Source organism: Leptidea sinapis, chromosome 29, assembly GCF_905404315.1.
Source record: "Leptidea sinapis chromosome 29, ilLepSina1.1, whole genome shotgun sequence".
Taxonomy (NCBI): domain Eukaryota; kingdom Metazoa; phylum Arthropoda; class Insecta; order Lepidoptera; family Pieridae; genus Leptidea; species Leptidea sinapis.
Genome location: NC_066293.1, coordinates 3,041,798 through 3,061,462, shown reverse-complemented (window position 1 = coordinate 3,061,462; position 19,665 = coordinate 3,041,798). Strand labels below are relative to the sequence as shown.

The following is a 19,665-nucleotide window of genomic DNA, read 5'->3' as shown; positions in this document are numbered from 1 at the left end:
CCCAACATGACCCTTCGACTGTTCACTGCCATTGTAAGACCACTTATATCATATGGCTCTGTGGTCTGGTGTAGAAAATTGCCCAAAAGACCGTTATTGCCAAATTAGGAAGCCTTCAAAGAACTGCATGCGCGATAACAACAGGAGCCATGACGTCCACGCCGGGAGCAGCTCTTTATGCACTTCTGAACCTACTATATCTACAAAAGGAGGCGAAGGCCAATATGCGTATAGGGTAATGACCCATATGCGGTCGAACTGGCTCTCCAACTCGCTGCGGCTATTTGAGCAATCCTTACTGAGAAGTAATTAATGTATTAGACATGATGAGTGACGCCATGCTGCCGAAATTTGACTTCATCAGCAACTTTTGTATTGAATTCCCCACAAGAGAGGACTGGTTAAACAATCGAATTATTTGGAAAAAAGGGAGCCTTAAATCGTATACCGATGGATCCAAGTCGGGATCTGATGTTGGCTGGGGAATTTTCGGAGAGTGGACACAAATTTGGCAAATATGTCAACTTGGGAAATCGTGCCTCCGTTTTTCAGTCGGATACACCATAATAGAATGTGCGTAAACCATTCTAAATAAAGGCTACGTCGGCAAGTGTATTTATATCCACAGATAGTCAGGCGACGTTGTCCACTACAGATTCCAACAGAACAGTCTCAAAGCTTGTAGACAACTGCCGGACTATACTAAATACTCTGGGAGGAATAAAACGAGTTACACTTCGATGGGATCCAAGACAATGAATACGCCGACGAACTTGCAAGAATTGGTGCTAAAACCACTCAATTTGTCCAAGAGCGCCTGCCTGTTTGCCGTCGCCCGCCTCGGCCAACGCGGCCACTCAGGCTCGCTCCTGCCTGTGTCCGTGTGTCAGTACCTGCTGCCGCCGCTGCAGGTGCTGCCGGTCCGCGAGCGCCTGCCGGTCGCGGTGCGCGCCGTGCACGCGCCGCAGCACGCCGTCGCCCGCCTCGGCCAACGCGGCCACTCAGGCTCGCTCCTGCCTGTGTCCGTGTGTCAGTACCTGCTGCCGCCGCTGCAGGTGCTGCCGGTCCGCGAGCGCCTGCCGGTCGCGGTGCGCGCCGTGCACGCGCCGCAGCACGCCGTCGCCCGCCTCGGCCAACGCGGCCACTCAGGCTCGCTCCTGCCTGTGTCCGTGTGTCAGTACCTGCTGCCGCCGCTGCAGGTGCTGCCGGTCCGCGAGCGCCTGCCGGTCGCGGTGCGCGCCGTGCACGCGCCGCAGCACGCCGTCGCCCGCCTCGGCCAACGCGGCCACTCAGGCTCGCTCCTGCCTGTGTCCGTGTGTCAGTACCTGCTGCCGCCGCTGCAGGTGCTGCCGGTCCGCGAGCGCCTGCCGGTCGCGGTGCGCGCCGTGCACGCGCCGCAGCACGCCGTCGCCCGCCTCGGCCAACGCGGCCACTCAGGCTCGCTCCTGCCTGTGTCCGTGTGTCAGTACCTGCTGCCGCCGCTGCAGGTGCTGCCGGTCCGCGAGCGCCTGCCGGTCGCGGTGCGCGCCGTGCACGCGCCGCAGCACGCCGTCGCCCGCCTCGGCCAACGCGGCCACTCAGGCTCGCTCCTGCCTGTGTCCGTGTGTCAGTACCTGCTGCCGCCGCTGCAGGTGCTGCCGGTCCGCGAGCGCCTGCCGGTCGCGGTGCGCGCCGTGCACGCGCCGCAGCACGCCGTCGCCCGCCTCGGCCAACGCGGCCACTCAGGCTCGCTCCTGCCTGTGTCCGTGTGTCAGTACCTGCTGCCGCCGCTGCAGGTGCTGCCGGTCCGCGAGCGCCTGCCGGTCGCGGTGCGCGCCGTGCACGCGCCGCAGCACGCCGTCGCCCGCCTCGGCCAACGCGGCCACTCAGGCTCGCTCCTGCCTGTGTCCGTGTGTCAGTACCTGCTGCCGCCGCTGCAGGTGCTGCCGGTCCGCGAGCGCCTGCCGGTCGCGGTGCGCGCCGTGCACGCGCCGCAGCACGCCGTCGCCCGCCTCGGCCAACGCGGCCACTCAGGCTCGCTCCTGCCTGTGTCCGTGTGTCAGTACCTGCTGCCGCCGCTGCAGGTGCTGCCGGTCCGCGAGCGCCTGCCGGTCGCGGTGCGCGCCGTGCACGCGCCGCAGCACGCCGTCGCCCGCCTCGGCCAACGCGGCCACTCAGGCTCGCTCCTGCCTGTGTCCGTGTGTCAGTACCTGCTGCCGCCGCTGCAGGTGCTGCCGGTCCGCGAGCGCCTGCCGGTCGCGGTGCGCGCCGTGCACGCGCCGCAGCACGCCGTCGCCCGCCTCGGCCAACGCGGCCACTCAGGCTCGCTCCTGCCTGTGTCCGTGTGTCAGTACCTGCTGCCGCCGCTGCAGGTGCTGCCGGTCCGCGAGCGCCTGCCGGTCCGCGAGCGCCTGCCGGTCGCGGTGCGCGCCGTGCACGCGCCGCAGCACGCCGTCGCCCGCCTCGGCCAACGCGGCCACTCAGGCTCGCTCCTGCCTGTGTCCGTGTGTCAGTACCTGCTGCCGCCGCTGCAGGTGCTGCCGGTCCGCGAGCGCCTGCCGGTCGCGGTGCGCGCCGTGCACGCGCCGCAGCACGCCGTCGCCCGCCTCGGCCAACGCGGCCACTCAGGCTCGCTCCTGCCTGTGTCCGTGTGTCAGTACCTGCTGCCGCCGCTGCAGGTGCTGCCGGTCCGCGAGCGCCTGCCGGTCGCGGTGCGCGCCGTGCACGCGCCGCAGCACGCCGTCGCCCGCCTCGGCCAACGCGGCCACTCAGGCTCGCTCCTGACTGTGTCCGTGTGTCAGTACCTGCTGCCGCCGCTGCAGGTGCTGCCGGTCCGCGAGCGCCTGCCGGTCGCGGTGCGCGCCGTGCACGCGCCGCAGCACGCCGTCGCCCGCCTCGGCCAACGCGGCCACTCAGGCTCGCTCCTGCCTGTGTCCGTGTGTCAGTACCTGCTGCCGCCGCTGCAGGTGCTGCCGGTCCGCGAGCGCCTGCCGGTCGCGGTGCGCGCCGTGCACGCGCCGCAGCACGCCGTCGCCCGCCTCGGCCAACGCGGCCACTCAGGCTCGCTCCTGCCTGTGTCCGTGTGTCAGTACCTGCTGCCGCCGCTGCAGGTGCTGCCGGTCCGCGAGCGCCTGCCGGTCGCGGTGCGCGCCGTGCACGCGCCGCAGCACGCCGTCGCCCGCCTCGGCCAACGCGGCCACTCAGGCTCGCTCCTGCCTGTGTCCGTGTGTCAGTACCTGCTGCCGCCGCTGCAGGTGCTGCCGGTCCGCGAGCGCCTGCCGGTCGCGGTGCGCGCCGTGCACGCGCCGCAGCACGCCGTCGCCCGCCTCGGCCAACGCGGCCACTCAGGCTCGCTCCTGACTGTGTCCGTGTGTCAGTACCTGCTGCCGCCGCTGCAGGTGCTGCCGGTCCGCGAGCGCCTGCCGGTCGCGGTGCGCGCCGTGCACGCGCCGCAGCACGCCGTCGCCCGCCTCGGCCAACGCGGCCACTCAGGCTCGCTCCTGCCTGTGTCCGTGTGTCAGTACCTGCTGCCGCCGCTGCAGGTGCTGCCGGTCCGCGAGCGCCTGCCGGTCGCGGTGCGCGCCGTGCACGCGCCGCAGCACGCCGTCGCCCGCCTCGGCCAACGCGGCCACTCAGGCTCGCTCCTGCCTGTGTCCGTGTGTCAGTACCTGCTGCCGCCGCTGCAGGTGCTGCCGGTCCGCGAGCGCCTGCCGGTCGCGGTGCGCGCCGTGCACGCGCCGCAGCACGCCGTCGCCCGCCTCGGCCAACGCGGCCACTCAGGCTCGCTCCTGCCTGTGTCCGTGTGTCAGTACCTGCTGCCGCCGCTGCAGGTGCTGCCGGTCCGCGAGCGCCTGCCGGTCGCGGTGCGCGCCGTGCACGCGCCGCAGCACGCCGTCGCCCGCCTCGGCCAACGCGGCCACGAAGGCTCGCTCGCGAGCCGCGTGCTCGGCGTCGAGGCGCGCGCGCCGCTCTCGGTACGCGTCCTTGCGCCGCTCCTTCGACACGAGCTCCACCTCCTGTCGCCACATCAACACACATTCTCTTACTATTACTGGTGGAATTTAACACACTTAAGCTGAGAACGACGGTCCTTTTAAGGACGCACACACGACGGTATCTAAATAATAAATATTCAATCGTAATCCTACACTGGCGATCGATTGAAGCATCTTCTACACTCAATAACTCTTGTTTTTAATTATTATTTTGGAAAAAATTATACTAACGCAATCAATTAACCATTTTTACAGCAATAACCTCATGCATAATAAACAATATGGTTTTACTCAAGGTCTTTCAACCACAGATGCTAGTATCGAGTTAATAAGAAATATTTTGGATGCTTGGCAGGATTCATGTGATGCGTTAGTGTTTTGTGATTTATCCAAGGCGAATGCCTTGGATAAATCACTGCGTCCATCATTCAAAAATTTCACCACTATGGGGTTAGAGATGTTTCACTAGATTTAATAAAATCGTACTTGCGTAATAGGATTCAAAGAGTAGACATTAGTGGAAAAAGATCAACTGGCTCTATCATATCGATGAGTGTACCACAGGGCTCAATCTTGGGTCCTTTTTTGTTCCTGGTTTACGTCAATGATTTACCATAGCTTATTCAAAATAAACATGTATAATACTGTTTGCTGACGATACATCTTTGATATTTAAAATAAAACGCCAGCAAAAAAAATCTGTCAGGTTGACGACGACATTGCTGAAGTAGTAAATTGGTTTAATGTTAATAACTTACTTTTAAACGAAAGGAAAACAAAATGTGTAAGGTTTACACTTCCAAATATAAAGCACCAACCAACACATATAAAAATTAATAATGACAAACTTGATGTAGTAGAAACGACAACATTCCTAGGCATTACATTAGACTTTAAGCAACAATGGGATGCTCATATAAAAAACTTATGTAATCGACTTAGCTCTGCAGTATATGCGATAAAAAAAAATTGGCAGCTGACAGATGTTGAAACGGTTAGACTTGTATATTTCAGCTACTTTCATGATGTCATGTCTTACGGAATTATATTGTGGGGTATGGCTGCAGATATTTAAAACATATTTGTGCTGCAGAAAAGAGCAATTCGAGCAGTCTATAAAATGCGTTCAATGGATTCATTCAGAGAAAAGTTTAGTGAAATAAATATTATGACAGTACACTGCCAGTACATATAGGAGAACCTGCTATACGCTCATAAAAATATTAGCCAATTTAAAAAGAATAGTGATGTATACAGTGTCAATACTCGAAATAAACATAAACTCGCAATTCCATCTACTAAGCTCCGTAAAATTGCTAAATCTTTTAAAGTGGATTGTGTTATATTTTATAATAAACTCCTAAATGAAATTAAAATAGTACCTATTAAAAAATTTAAATGTGTCGTAAAAAATAAATTAACATCTAAGGCCTATAATAATGTGAAAGATTATTTGAATGATAAATATAGTTGGAATTAATGTTCAAAATTTTTTTATATATGTATTTTTTTATATGTTTTATATTGTATTTTAATTGCATTACTTATTGTAAGTGAATTTATTTGTAAAAGATAAGCTGTAAATGTTAATTAAAAGAGGCAATGAGTTTCCAGGCAATTCTTGTCATCAAACCGTTACCGAAGTCGCGGTAGAGAAAGAAAATAGTGCTTTTAACATTCATAATTGTCATTTCTTTGAGCTACATGAATAAAGTGATTTTGATTTGATTAAATTTCCTGCTTTTGACAATTGAATTCTACTAGAACTGCTGACAACTCGCCTGCTTCAACAGCCGCAGCTCCTGCTTGAGCGTGTCTCGGAAGTGCCGCAGGTCCCGCTCGTGGTCGGCCCTCAGCCTCTTGGCGTGCGCTCGGAGCTCGGCCTCCAGCTGTTGCTCGGCGCGCTCGGCGGCTGCTCGTTGCGCGCGCGCCAACGTGTCCAGATCCGCTTCGTGCGCGCGCGTCAGCGACGATAACTCCGCTTCGAACCTGAAAATAGCCAGCTAACTTAATGAGATTTTTTTTTCAGTTCGGCTTCACTCTCGTTTTATGGGTTTTGCGGGTGAAATATTGGCCCGCAATAAGAACTTTGTGTCTCGCAATTTTCTGGAAGCCATAGAAATCGACCGTAAACCTAATTTTAATTGAGACAAGAGTTGGATTCTGCCACCCACTTGGAAACCCGTGCTAGTGGACATTGTGAGTACATTTTGTGCACCCGTGAACACCAATAAGGACACAAAAGTTTCAGTGATCTAGATCTATATAGAATCTCTTGCTTCTAGACCGATGAAAAGAGACCAGGTTTAATATTTTAGTATGCGTGACAAGCTACATCTTATACTCGCGATTAAAATGACTTTTTGTGTTAGTGTGCGAGAATTGCTCAAAATAGAGGTTAACTCTAAACTCGATTATTTTCGAAAAAACGAAAAAAAAACGAAACAAGAATACAACAGCAAAAAAGCAGCCAACCCACCTCTTATCCTGCTGTTCTCTCAGCTGTTGTTCCTTGCTGTTCAGGTTCTGGAACTGCTTCTGCTCCTGTTTCTGCAGCATCTTGATCTCGCGCAGCTCCTGCTTCCGGAGCGCGTGGTCGTCCCACGTGCGCCCGCTCTCCTCATCGCCCCATATAACCTACACAATAAAGTTCATTTAAAATTGTTTCTAAAATTATTTAAATTTATTATTGTGTTTGTTTACGCCAATAATGGTGATTTTTCATAGGACAAGAGGATTGACCTGGCCTAATTGTAGCCCTCCTGGTGACCCTGGCCAATGCTTCCTTCCAGCACGTCATAACGACATTAGTATAGAGATGTAATACCACTCCCGAGGAAGATACACATACGTGTCAAGATTTATGTGCGGTAATTGATTTAAGGAAAATAGGCATATGAGTCAAGTTTTTCGTGCCATACTACCACAGGACCCTGCGAATAAAATGGCTGTCGCAAGTCCGGGATGTGATGAGAGGCGACTAAAGGCCTTTTGTCTGCCAAAACAAAACACCGCCGAGCATCACTGTTTCGCAGATTTTATTATCAGCCTGAAGACGTCCACTGCTGGAAAAAGGCCTCCCCCAAAGATCTCCACGATGATCGGTACGGCACTGCCCTCATCCAACGTATTCCGGCGATCTTGACCAGTTTGATCATCGGTCCATCTTGTGGGGGGCCTACCAACACTGTGTCGTCCGTTACGTAGTCACCATTTGAGAAATTTACTGCCCCAACGGCCATCTGTCCGTCGAGCTATGTACCCTGCCCACTGCCACTTCAGTTCTGCAATCAACTGCGCTATGTCGGTGACTTTGGTTCTCCTACGGATCTCCTCATTTGTAATTCATTCTCGCAGGGAAACTCCGAGCATAGCTCTCTCCATTGCCCTTTGCGCGACCATGAGCTTTCGCATCAGACCCATAGTTATCGACCATGTTGTCGTTAACTATTTAAATATATCATTTAGAACTTCAAACTTTTGTGGCAGACACAATTATTCTCTCTCTATTGAGATTGCACACCTCAAACTTCCATCGTACCGTAGACCACAGGTCGCTAGCTTTATAATTGAACAAAAGTTCCTTACACTACTACAAGCACTATAGATGAACGCCACACATTAAGATTGTGGGATTATAGTTAATTTTGCAACGTTTGGTGCCATGGTGGATAGAAAGAGCTCTTCAAAGTACTTTCTGTTAAAGATTTAAATAATTTATATAAATTACACACGGCTATAGACAAAAAAATGTAACATTATTCAAATGACATTTTTTGTAAATATGGCAGATGGTAATTAAATAAATCCCTACTCGACAAAAATACATTTTAAATGCTGCTTATCTACCTTGGAGGTGGTGGTGGTGACAATTACGCCATCAATCTCGAACTTCCTCGTCCGCTTCCGCGTCTTCTTTTTCAGATTCGCGAGGTGGATGTCTTCCTTTGATCTGTTAGACAATTGCGCTTACATTAGATTCACTTCAAGTAACGGCAACCCTTTATGCTATTTTAAAAAAGTTTTACAAAATTTTATATTTTTTACATTGTTTCAAACTTTGGCGACTGGCGACATACATACAAATTCAAATATTTTTATTCAAAATAGGATTCAAAATCACTTATTGAACGTCAAAAACTACCACCCATTCAAAAGAGACTGCCTCAGACCTGAGAAGAATGGGCGCGAGAAACTCAGCATACAATTATAGACTTACTATATACTAGCGCATAGACAAAGCGTGCAAAGAGAGAAGAAGAACTCTAACGAAAATACAGCAACATAGAAAAGGAAAGCTATTGTTACTGTAACCGATTTTGATTGGCAAATCGTAAACAGTCAACCGGAAGCCAGAAGACGTCTATTGCTGGTCTGTGTAATTAGTCCTTATAAAAAGGCGCGTGCACCGCTCCTGTGATTCCTCTGGTGTTCCAAAATAATGTGGGCGGGGTTAATCACTTAACCCGTACGCTCCTCCTCTTCCATGACAAAACCCTCACAAATATAAATTTGTTATCTTTGACCCGGCGCCGAGTCTTGCTGGAAGGAACATTCTTGGTTATTGAACATGGTGTTGTTAAGGGGCTTCACTACCTTCTCTAGAATGTTATCTTGATACACTTGTGCAGATGTTTGATACCTTTTTCACAAAAGTATGGCTCAGTCACTTCTTAAAATATGATGAATTTGGGAATACCCTTCTGGGTAGCGAGGGAAATCAATTAAAAATAAAGTGTCACCTCTGTATCCTGTGCGGGTTCTCCTGCGGCTTCCGTCTGAGCACCACCTCACCCTCGTGTTCACCGTTCTCTTCTATGCTCTGGTTGTCCTTCACTCTGTTATAACAGATTATTGCGTTGAGACAAATTTAACTTGCCCTTAATATAAATACTCGTACCTACTCAGTTTAGTACACCACGATGTGAGAACTTGTACATTTAAAACAATTCAAATCAATTCATGTATGTCACGGAAATGACAATTATAAATGTCAAGTTTACTTTTCTTTTTACCTTTACCTCCACTTCGTAAAAGGTTGAGCTTTAATGAGAAGAAGTGTCAAGAAACTCGTTGCCACTCTTTTAAATCAACATTTACACCTTCATAGTTTTACAAATCATTGTAATTACAATATAATTATGTAATTGGTGCAGCAAAAATACTCAAACGTTAAATAGTCATTGCTTTTTAGTTTAGGTAGGGAAAAAGTATAGAAAGTTGAAATTTATATAAATGAATACATTAAAAATAGTGGTAGTGTAATGATTTCTAAGTAGTCGATCATTTTTTAAATTTTATTATTATAAGTAATTTCACCTAAATGAAAGATAAGCTAGCAATATAAATAAGCATGTTAATATTTATTCGCCAGTTAACAAAATGGCTGCTACGAACAACATGACACCGGATCTAAATCCAAATGAATCTGCGACATATATATTTTATGTTTCTTTATTGTTTGGTTTCCAAATAAATAATTTAAATATTTTTTTCATACTGATAGTATGTTTTTCTAGACATGATGTCACTAAAATGGCGACCTAACCGCATCTTATCGTGTGTCCATTCACAACAAACGGGATCGTCAAAACATTAATTACCTGTTAGTGTGGACGAGTTGTGCGGAGTCGTGCGAGGCGGTGGTGGCGAGCGAGTGGCGAGACCGATCCGAGCGGACCGACCCGTTGTCTGACTGCGAACGGCCGCTGAAAATAAATTGTCCATTTAAAACATACGAGAACACTCTTAATAACGCACCTCTCCTACTGAAACTAGTCGAAGGTTGGCAGTCAGCTCTGTAAACTCAACTTTGTTCTTCGCGAGGCGTAATATTTCTGCCGCTCTCGGACGTAGCGTAGCCAAGATTTTTTGCTGCGTCCGACGCCTCAGGATCCGGCAAGTATTCCCATCATGATACCATAACAAATTTAACTGAATTTACAACTCAAGTAATCGGTAATACAGACAAGGGACACCAAGTGGACGCTATATATATGGATTATAGTAAAGAGTTCGATCGGGTCAACCACTCTATTTTAATAAGTAAACTATATAACTCTGGCATTCAAGGAACTTTGCTGTCCTGGCTTTCGTCGTTTTTGTCAGACAACTACAAGTTGTGGTTTGCGGGTATCAATCAGTTCCATTCATGGCTCCATCTGGAGTCCCCCAGAGATCCCATCTAGGTCCTATATTATTTTTAGTATTTATTAACGACTTGTGTGACCATATAAAAACTTCAAATTTTGCGTTAGTAGTAATAGTAATAGTTTATAATCTGTTGGTGAACCTAATAAATAAATAAATAAATGATGAGTTGTAAGAGTTCGTACCTCTCATACTCAGACACGTGCCCCACACATGCGACTTTCCTTATGCCATAAAATATACCATAATAAGCTTCGACTGCTATATTTATGCATTGCCGGATTTGCTCCAGTTGTTAAAAATATTCATGGTGAATAAGCAATGTTAAACAATTATTTTGTTTAGATTTGATTCTGACAGTGACAGTTGACACACGACTGGGGAGAAAGTGAGCTTTAATTTTCTCTATCATTGTATATATGTATAACGTCATAGGCATAGCATAGCATGCGCTTATTAGTAGTGTAGTTATGTAATGTTATTGAATAAACATAAGCTGAATGATAATTAATACTTAACCATTCTGACAAATGACTCGGCGATGAACACAAACGATATATTTCAACAAAACTATAAGTTTTCATTTCAGCCTTGTTGAGTGATGTTAAGGGACATTTTTTCCCCTTAAATATTCAGACATTAACGGTGTTATAATTTTTTTTAAATATAAATGTCTGAATATTGTTGAAAGATAAACCAAGAAATAGACACAGATTTGTAATAGATTTTTTTACATGGACGTGTTAAACACTTGTTCAACCTTGTTTGTAATAACACAGTAAGTGTTACCTCTCGAAGCTGTCGGGACTGAGCCGCGTGGTGTCGGCGTGCGACCGCGTCGAGTCTCGAACCCGCACCTCCTCCGCGCCGACCGTCACCACCGACACGTGCGAAGTGTCCTGCCGAACATCACAGTCAATAATCAAATTAATATTTATTGATGTAATTATTCAGTATAACATTCTGCCCAAACTTTGCATAAGTAATTGCTTATAGATAGCTGATGATGAAAAATATACAAGCCCAAAAGTACAAATTTTTGAAGTGATAATTTCTTAAGGGAGGGTAGCCGCTTCGTAACGGAACGCGTTACGGCACCAGTCTCTCTGGCTTCCCTTTCTCTCACTGATACGGCAGCGGTAGGGCAGGCTCCTCCTCTCTCACTCTAACCAATTTAATAATAATACTAATAATGTATAGTCAAGAAATTTTATTAGCATACCTTTTCGCTGACTTATTGCATGCAATTTGGAAATATCTTAAAGTTTATATTCGTTTCTTAAAGATAGCCCTTAGTATTATCAATTGTCATCAGTAATTTAGGTTTAAGGCGGGACGCGGATCAAATTCCTAGACTAGACTCAGCTCAGCATTAATGCTTCACGTCTGAAAAAGGTAACGCTGTAGTTGCCATCTCGCTGGTATGCTGAGCAAAGAGGTCTTCCACTGCTGAAATTTCTTATTTTTATTCAATTAGGCTTACTTGCACAGGATGCCGGCTAGATTATGAGAACCACAACGGCGCCTCTTTCTGCCGCGGAAGCAGTATTGTGTAAACATTATTGTGTTTCGGTTTGAAGCGCGCCGTAGCTAGTGAAATTACTGGGCAAATGAGACTTAACATCTCACGTCTCAAGGTGACGAGCGCAATCATAGTACCGCTCAGAATTTTGGGCTTTCAAGAAGCCTGAGCGGCATCGCATTGTAATGGGCAGGGCGTATCAATTACCATCAACTGAACATTCTGCTCGTCTCGTCCCTTATTATCATAAAGAAAAATAAAACACAAGAGCAAGGTAAGGTAGTCACCAAGTTAATGTTGTGTGAATCGTCGAACACTCCCGAATCGCTAGCGCCGGTGTTCAAGATCAGGACCTCGCTGCTGTCCAGACGTCTGCCACGGCTCTTCTCTGTTTTTAAAAAAAAAATTGAACATTACTTCTATTATAAAAATATTGACATTAAAATATAATGCTGTGACCCAAAAAGGGACTGCGGCCAACTGGAGAGCAAAGCCAATTTGACTTCAAAGAAGCTGGACGTTATCAATAGAGCACGGCAATATTACAAGCCGGCCCACATTCTAGCGCTGTACAAAGTGCAGGTCCGACCACACATGGAGTATTGCTGTCATCTCTGGTCTGGCGCACCCCAGTAATAGCTCGATCCATTTGACCGCGTGCAACGTAGAGCAGCTCGAATTCTCGGGGATCCAGTGCTTTGTGAACGGCTTGATCACTAGGCGTTGCGTAGACACATCGCTTCATTGTGTGTCCTCTACCGCATTTATCATGAGGAGTGTTCCGAAGAGCTGTTTCACCTGATTCCTGCCGCCGAATTCCATTATTCGCACGACACGCCACAAGTTATCCTAACTTCATCCCCACCATCTGGATGTGCGGCGGTCCTCCACAGTGCCATTTTCAAGGAGCTTTCTTCCTCGTACTACAAAGCTGTGGAATGAACTTCCTTGTGCGGTGGTTCCGGGACGATACAACATGGGTAACTTCAAAAAAAGCGCGTACACCTTCCTTAAAGGCCGGCAACGCTTCTGTGACTCCTCTGGTGTTGCAAGAGAATGTGGGCGGCGGTGATCACTTCACACAAGGTGACCCGTACGCTCTTTTGTCCTCCTTTTCCATAAAAAAAACATACAAATCGCGAGTGAAACACCTAGCTAGTCACGCACACTAAAGTAATAAACCTAATCTGTTTTCATCGGTTTCTAGCAGCGGTTGTTTATCTAGACGTATTAATTATCTAAGATGACATTATATTATAAGAAATCAATATTTTATAAAAGATGTGTCAAAAGTTTTCTTTCCTTTTTATATTTACTGCCACTTCGTTATGGGTTGGGCTTTAATGAGAAGAAGTAGCGAGAAATTCACTGGCACTCTTTTAAAATTTAGTTTGTCACTTTATTCTATAATATAAATAGGTTGTAATCATAATTTAAAATCAATATTCTTTCGTTGTCAAACCTACATTAGTTGCAGATAGTAATGTATGCGTTGGAAGACCACGACATAGTCAAACCTTCTTATTTTAAGAAAATAAGTAGGTAGCTATTATGAATGGTAATTTGATTAAATTAGATTGTTTCAGCGTCATTAGGAAGCTTAAAAAATTAAATTTCGATCGCAATTACCTTTAAAATGCTTTGCTTTATTTATATTTTTCCATTTTTAAAATATCGGTGGTGATCTGTGAAGTAGGTGACAAAGCTCGCGCGTTCGTCACAGCTCGCTCGTGAGCCCCTACTGGCTGGCCTACTCTGTAGAGGCCGCCGCACGTACTTTCGATTTCGATACTTACACGGGGAGTGAGACAGATAGACAAGATAAGGCAAACGGCTCAGAGGACCGTACACAAAAAGATTGGAGGACTTAATATACCAGACATAAGGCCCATATTGGACCACTGTGGGTCTTGACCGAAAGTACTTCTAGAATAATTGGGAGAGGCCTTTGCCAATAGGCACTTCATAGTCAGGGACAGCATATAAATGTTTTATGTTGACATTGGATCCTATAGCTAACAAAGTTGCATGTTTAATTCTTTAGTCCTTCAAAGGTTAATTTGTAAAAGACTTCGAAAAAAATAAAGGCTACTTTGATTATATTGTGATAGTATGTATTGTTGGTAATGGTTCACTGACCGGTGTAGGAGGCAGTGCAGTCCAGAGAGTCCAGCGAGGAGGGCGCGAAACAGTCGTCGTCGGAGGAGGAGCCGGCGCCCACGATCACGACCTCGTCCGCGATCGGCGGCGTCGTCGATATAGTTACTGCGTTTGGCGGTAACTGAAACAAATTAAACAATTTGTTAATTTTACCTGCTTCTTCTCTCTTCGGGTCTCTTCTCGGGTTCGAGTTAAATAAACTTTATTCAATTAGGCTTAAATTACGCGATTTTAAATAGTCACTATAAACATTTCTTTTTAGTAACTGAATCTACCATATTGTTATTGTTCGGAAAAGTTAGCTCGTGAAAAGAACATACAAGAAAGTTAACAGCCAATCTTTTCAATCAAATGAGAATTAATTAATAATGGTTGTAATATACATAACAAATTAGTTTGTTAGGTTCTGCAATATATGACAAGAGAAACTTGTTGAAAGAATATAAATGATTTTACAAAAAGTAATAAAGAATAAACTGTGTACATATAAATTATCGTATATTGGATGCATCAACCTTTAGAGATTGATTTCATTATTTGTGTAAGGATACTTCGTGAGAATGATGGTCGTGATTACTGTCAGGTAATTGCCTCCAACAAATACACTGTTCTTTTAACTATGTTATTGCTGTGCAAAAATGCCTCCCACTGGTAAAATAGTGTAAGGTATTTGTTATAAATAATAATATTATTACAATATATAATAAATTCTAAGTACTGGCTTTATTATAAGTGTTACACACATTTCAAAAACATAGACACAAACACAAGTATTGAATCAAATTGGATACAAAAAATATCGGAATATTTATAAAATGAATTAAACACAAATGAAAAAGAAATCAATAATATTTTATAATAATTAAAACATGAATTATTTCACAATTATATAAAACAGACTTGAACTTATCCGAATTTATTAATTATTCTAATAAAATATACTTTTTGAATTATGAATATAAATGAAACAAATTCCGTTTTAATGACGAAATATTTTTTATCTTTTTCTTTATTAACATGAGTAGTATTATGTCGTTACCCTCGCGGCCAGTGAGATGGCGGGCGGGTGCGTCGTGGTGACGGTCACCAGCGAGCACGGCGCCGCCGCCAGCGAGTTGGGCTCCGCCGTCACCGACACCACCGTCACCGCCGGCGACGACACCTCGCTCACACCCTGCAACACACACCAGTGCAACTAATGTTTTTATTTTGTAAAATCAGTGTACCCTGGCCAGGAGATGGCGCTGCATTATTTTTGCGCTCTTAGCGTACCGTCGCTAGATGGCGCTAATTATGTTCATAGTTTTTACTATAGTGGGTGGAAATTATTATTCGTTTATTAAGTTTATTAAGTCACCTTGAATAAGGAGAGACATTTAATGATTATAACACGATAGTCAAGTATTGTTTAAATAAGTAAGTTAAGTAAGTTTTTTGCTATCACGCTCCATCTATCATGTATGTTAAATTATCGCCATCGTGGTGAAGTTGCAGCGTACCTATTAGAATAGGTGGCAGCACTTTCAATGCAAATTTTTTTTCATGTGCCAATATAGGGAAGTTGCACCCCCCTGCCCCAAACTGCCATCTAATACTATTGTTACGAACATACAAAGCACAAAGAAACTAGCGCCATCTAGCGTCAACCAGTAAAGCTACTCAAAGAACAAAGACTGGCGCTAGATGGCGTTAGAGGAACAACTGTGGGACTACATAGAAGTAGTCTCGAAAACCGGGTACATGCACGAACTTTCTAGAATCATCCAAGCCGGTCGATCACGATCGCGCGAGTCGGATACGTTCCAGTTAATAGCAATATAATAACAGTATCAACGAGAACTAGTCTTATAACCACAGACATGGATCCAAATACATGCCGCGAGTATATGTACTTCGCGTGACAAAAAGAGGTGCAATGCTCTTCCTTTGACGCTTTTCCATTTAGTCCGCGCTCGACCGCTATCGACCCTGGACCCCAGGTGAAATCTATAAAAATGCCTAATTGTGCCGTTTTGAGCTGTATAAACTCCACAAAAAATGTTGGGCGAGAAACATTTCCTTTCGGAAATGTTTCCATTGTCTCGCCAATTTATTTAAAAATCAGTTATTGTATGTTTGTTGTGGTTTTACAATAAAAAACGATATGAGCGCGCGACGTCTCACTTTAAATATCGACGGCATACTGGTGGATATTGGGGCGCAGCGGCACCCTTGAATTCATTTTTAAGCCTATATGGGAATAACCTGATTCGTTATTTTTTTTTTTTTTGGTTTCTTCGTCCATTATTAGGACAGGCAAAGGGTTCAAGCCCATACAGTCATATTCTTATATGTTAATAAATAATAATTAATTGTCAAAGCCATCGTTACCTTTGCAAGATTCTTACAATATTATTCTTTCTACAAACGTAGAATAGCAGGAACAATAAATAATTTTAAGGAATTTTGGTTTGTTACGCCATAGAAGTATAACTTCTTGCGTGCATACATAAATACACACACACTTTTTTACTGATGAAACACAACAACTTATACACTACATTATATTATTTCTTTAACTTTGTTTTTCTGACCATTTGATAGGTTAATTATAACGAATAAGATCCATAAAGATACATACCGCGACATTCGTAACTTCTACAGAACTTATGTTTCCTTCTTCAATTGACCCAGTTCTAGAATATTCTCTTCTTACTCTCAACTCGCTAACTCTGTCTTTGTCATCCACGGATCGGGAACGTGATTCTATCCTGCTCACTTCTGCACTCACTCTCTTATTCTCACTTTTACCTATCTCATCCGTGGAACGAGCCCGTTCCTTTTTCTCGGTTCTAGAATCTTCTGCCAAATCCTTCTCCTTCCTATCAATTTTGGAGACTTCTTCCGGTACTTTCTCAGTTTCAACTTTAGAATCAATCAGAACCTTATTACTTAAATTTCTAGAATCTTCCAAAACCTTATCATATCTATTGCCTTTAGACGTGTCATTAGGAATTTTATCTATACTTTCTTTCCTTGATACATCGTCGACACTTTCTCTGCGTGTCTTATTTACTTTGTCATGAACATTGTTCATCTCAACTTTGGATTTAGTATCAACATGATTGAGTTCTATACTGGCACGTTTTGAATCTTTTAATTTGTCAACTTTGGTATTATCATTAATGTGATTTTCTTTTATCATTGTATCACGATTCACATCAATATTCCTATCAATTATAGAATTTCTTTTAGGACTGTCTGTTTTATCAGTGCTTCTACCATTCTCTATAGTCTTAGTTACTACGACGTCATTTCTGTCAATAACGGATTCTCTGTTGGCGTTAATTAATTTGGGATCAACATCCTTATCAACATCGGATATTCCATCAACATTATTCGCTTTAATGTCAACTTCGGCGTTATTACTAAGGCTATTGGGTCTGACGTCAATAATCTTATCAATATCAGCTAGACTATTTACATTATTTGTTTTGACGTGTTCATCACTTTTAGCTTCAGTGTCATCCGTCACTTTATCCTGTTTCGTATCATACTTTGGTTTCGTGTCATTTTCATTTATATCTATTGATTTATTTGTTTTGTGTGATTCTTCGACCATTTTTTCTGCTTCGTGGCAAACCTGTAATCGTAGGATATATGATTATTTCATTGCATTTTTAGAATAAGAAAACTTCACTATACAATAGATTATGAAATCACGATCTATTTTTGGGGAAACTGGTAAATAATGGTTAAGAAACAATGCAAGAACACCCTTCCATAGACATGACCAATTTGTCATAAGTTCTTATATTTATATATATTTAATTAATAACTATAAGAGTTATTGAATGAATGTAAAACGAAATGCGATATTCACGACCTGTGAGCCGGCTTTATTTTCTGCAACGAAAACTATTTCAATCATTTTCATTGATCAAGACAAAACTTCTTTGCTAACGCTGCTTGATGCGAGAACTACCATTTCAAAATAACTTTGAATTTTATAGAATATACCAATAAACATAAACCGAAATCTATTTTTGTCATGATTTCGATATATCAGAACGTAAACAGCAAACTACCATACAGGCTATTAGGCATACAATAACATAACGAGTGTACAATTTCAAGATTCTACTGGGAAGCGAGTCATTGCTAAATTGAGAGTACGGTGACAAGTCTAAGTACTTAAACTGGACAAAACCCAAATGAATCGCCCGAAGATCCTAGGCCTCTACAGTGTCGAGATCGCGCTTTAACAACAGTAAAGTTCTTACTAGCTAAGCGATTTCTACACCTACAGAAGACATTCATGGATTTAAATGATACAGCCGCAAACATATAAGAAAAACCGAGTGCTGTAGTTAAGTTCACCTGATCGACGATGAGTTTCCCGGCGGCGTGGGGGCCGCTGGTGGGCGGGGGGCGCGGGGCGGGGTGCTTGCGAGGAGCGCGGGCGGCGGGCGAGTGGGGGGCGGGCGCGGGGGCCGCGGGGGGCGGGGGGGCAGGACCTTTCTCCTTCTTTGGCGCCTGTGGAAATATTTTAGTGAGAATTAATAATTATCTTAACACGGTAATTTTTTAATAATAAAGTTAAAGTCATAATTTATATATTAGAATGCTTTATGGTACCAGGCAAACATAACTGAGGGAGAGATATAATTTGCTTGATGAGTGTGACGCGCGTGATATATCTAGACGGTGCTCTTAACACATTCTCGACCTAATAGTGGATTGTAGACCTAGCTCTACTACAAGTATAATTATAAGTGAAGGTAGTCTATGATTTCAATGCGTTCAACCTGTGACACGCTGAAGCGCTGGCAATCTAACGTCCATCGTACGGAGAACAATTAAGAGTTAAGACACGCTTGGAGACTGTTAACATCATTTTTTAGCACAACAGCTAAATACTTGTCATGTTTCAAATCAATTTTCGTTGATTATTTAGCCTATTTTCCAACGTAATAGAGTCAACTGATGACGGATGGTTAGCATGAGATAAATCAATTAAATTAATGTGACTTAGACAGTCTTTATTATTAATATCTCACACCCTTGACATAGCCGGGCCATCCCATTTTATTCTCAAAAACCTTCACTACCTCTTATTTAAAGTAACGAAATTACATGTCATCAATTATACAACTATTATACTAAGGCCAACGAGAACAGATAAAGAATGTAAACAAGCGGACGGTTACTGAGTTACATTGCAATAGTGAGCATTAGTTAAAGATGCCTATCGTTGCGTGTTCCGTGGCACAGGAAAGCAGTCAGTACCGCAGTTGCAACATTTAGTTCGCCATTTTGTGAAAAAGTTCGTTCTTGAGTTGCGTTCGAAGTGATAAGTACTTTTTCCTTTTCCGTATTTAATAATATTTAAAGAATATCGATGTTGTGAAATTTTTGAATTTTGTTTACACTCTTTATCTGATCTCGTTGGCCTTACTATAGTATATTATAATGTATGTGGTGTTACCGGTGCCTTCTTATCGGTGAGCGCGAGGTCGTCGTCGTGCGGCCGCTTGGCGGCGGGGCCGGGCGCGGGGGAGGCGGCGCGGGGCGCGGGGGAGGCGGCGCGGGGCGAGGGCGGCTGCGGCGTGCCGGCGGGGGCGGCCTCCGACACTGGAACACGGGCTGTGTGTGTTACGGCTACAGTGGGCCACGACATCCGAACAATAGATGCGTAGTAATAAAATGGCTTACAATGCATTTATTTTCTCAAATTGATTTCTTTGGAAATCTTTTTGATGTATTTCTAGCGCTGCCACCGCTTCAGACACAAATGGCCCACTGAGAGTGAAGAGGCGGCGCAAGAAATTCTACCAGAATCCTTTTTTTGCGTTCTTTCAATAAAATATACAATATTGT

General features: G+C 44.9%; 2 protein-coding genes across 4 annotated transcripts in view; one reads left to right on the top strand and one right to left on the bottom strand.

Annotated features, from left to right (window-relative positions):
* Positions 1-19,665, top strand: part of LOC126973288 (vesicle transport protein GOT1B) — a 276,130-nt gene that overhangs the window by 176,553 nt on the left and 79,912 nt on the right. The window lies entirely within an intron of this gene.
* LOC126973220 (serine/threonine-protein kinase 10) overlaps positions 1-19,665 on the bottom strand; it is a 73,107-nt gene that overhangs the window by 19,628 nt on the left and 33,814 nt on the right. For 2 of the 3 annotated variants that reach the window (XM_050820409.1, XM_050820407.1), the window contains exons 10-22: positions 19,274-19,431; positions 18,166-18,321; positions 16,427-17,428; positions 14,846-14,980; positions 13,786-13,927; positions 11,934-12,034; positions 10,914-11,023; positions 9,578-9,682; positions 8,717-8,812; positions 7,824-7,926; positions 6,454-6,611; positions 5,756-5,963; positions 3,792-3,995 (exon numbers count right to left, since the gene is read on the bottom strand). In XM_050820409.1, the coding sequence (XP_050676366.1) occupies positions 3,792-3,995; positions 5,756-5,963; positions 6,454-6,611; positions 7,824-7,926; positions 8,717-8,812; positions 9,578-9,682; positions 10,914-11,023; positions 11,934-12,034; positions 13,786-13,927; positions 14,846-14,980; positions 16,427-17,428; positions 18,166-18,321; positions 19,274-19,431 (2,678 nt within the window). The remainder of the gene's footprint in view (positions 1-3,791; positions 3,996-5,755; positions 5,964-6,453; positions 6,612-7,823; positions 7,927-8,716; positions 8,813-9,577; positions 9,683-10,913; positions 11,024-11,933; positions 12,035-13,785; positions 13,928-14,845; positions 14,981-16,426; positions 17,429-18,165; positions 18,322-19,273; positions 19,432-19,665) is intronic. The other variant, XM_050820408.1, reaches the window with a different exon arrangement.